This window comes from Nanorana parkeri, unplaced genomic scaffold (assembly GCF_000935625.1).
Source record: "Nanorana parkeri isolate BGI_ZX_2015 unplaced genomic scaffold, ASM93562v1 scaffold2794, whole genome shotgun sequence".
NCBI lineage: Eukaryota > Metazoa > Chordata > Amphibia > Anura > Dicroglossidae > Nanorana > Nanorana parkeri.
Window position 1 is genome coordinate 19,382 of NW_017309062.1, and position 617 is coordinate 19,998.

General features: G+C 52.0%; 1 protein-coding gene across 1 annotated transcript in view; it reads right to left on the bottom strand.

Moving 5' to 3' along the window:
* Positions 1 to 200: 200 nt before the first annotated feature.
* The window catches only part of VANGL2 (VANGL planar cell polarity protein 2), a 30,920-nt gene continuing 30,503 nt past the window's right edge, over positions 201 to 617 (bottom strand). Inside the window, exon 11 of the mRNA XM_018574184.1 lies at positions 201 to 477. Within this exon, the coding sequence (XP_018429686.1) occupies positions 217 to 477 (261 nt within the window). The 3' untranslated portion in view covers positions 201 to 216. The remainder of the gene's footprint in view (positions 478 to 617) is intronic.

A 617-nucleotide genomic window follows, 5' to 3' on the forward strand; every position in this document is an offset into this window, starting at 1 on the left:
GTCTCGGGTCCCGAAGGCCGTTCATGGACGATGGACGTTGGGTTGGGAGTAGAAAGGACAGTTGAAGTTTGGTGCACACCCAAAAACATTTTTGTAAAAAAAAGTCACGTTGAGTTTGCCGTGAGGCCGGAAAAAAAACCAAAGCCACCAAAGGAAGAAAAAGATGGTGTCTGTATTGAACTTTGTATTCCTCCCGTAGGTCCAAAAAACAAGGTTTCAGACCGAGGTCTCTGACTGGAGCCTCATGACGAACTTATGAGATTTGGGGTCCACAAATTCCTCGGAGAGCTTGAAGAAAGGGATCTTTTTGGTGCTGACCACCAAGCTGAAGTCTTGCCGCTTTAGGACGAACACAACGCCGTCTTTCAGCCCGTTGGTCACGGGTTCCTCGCTCACCAAAGTCCACTGCTTGGCTAGCCAGCGGTCTTTGTGGTACTGGATGGTGGGGCCGGGGCCCAGGTACCGCTCGAGGAAGGCCTGCGGGGGTCAGAAAAAAGAAGGTCATTAGTAGCAGGAAAGGATCCCTGTAGAAGAGCAAAACACATAGGTCCCCTCCCTCCCACCCCCCCACCCACTCTATGATCCTCTGGCGCTGATTGAAGGAAGGGACAGGGGAG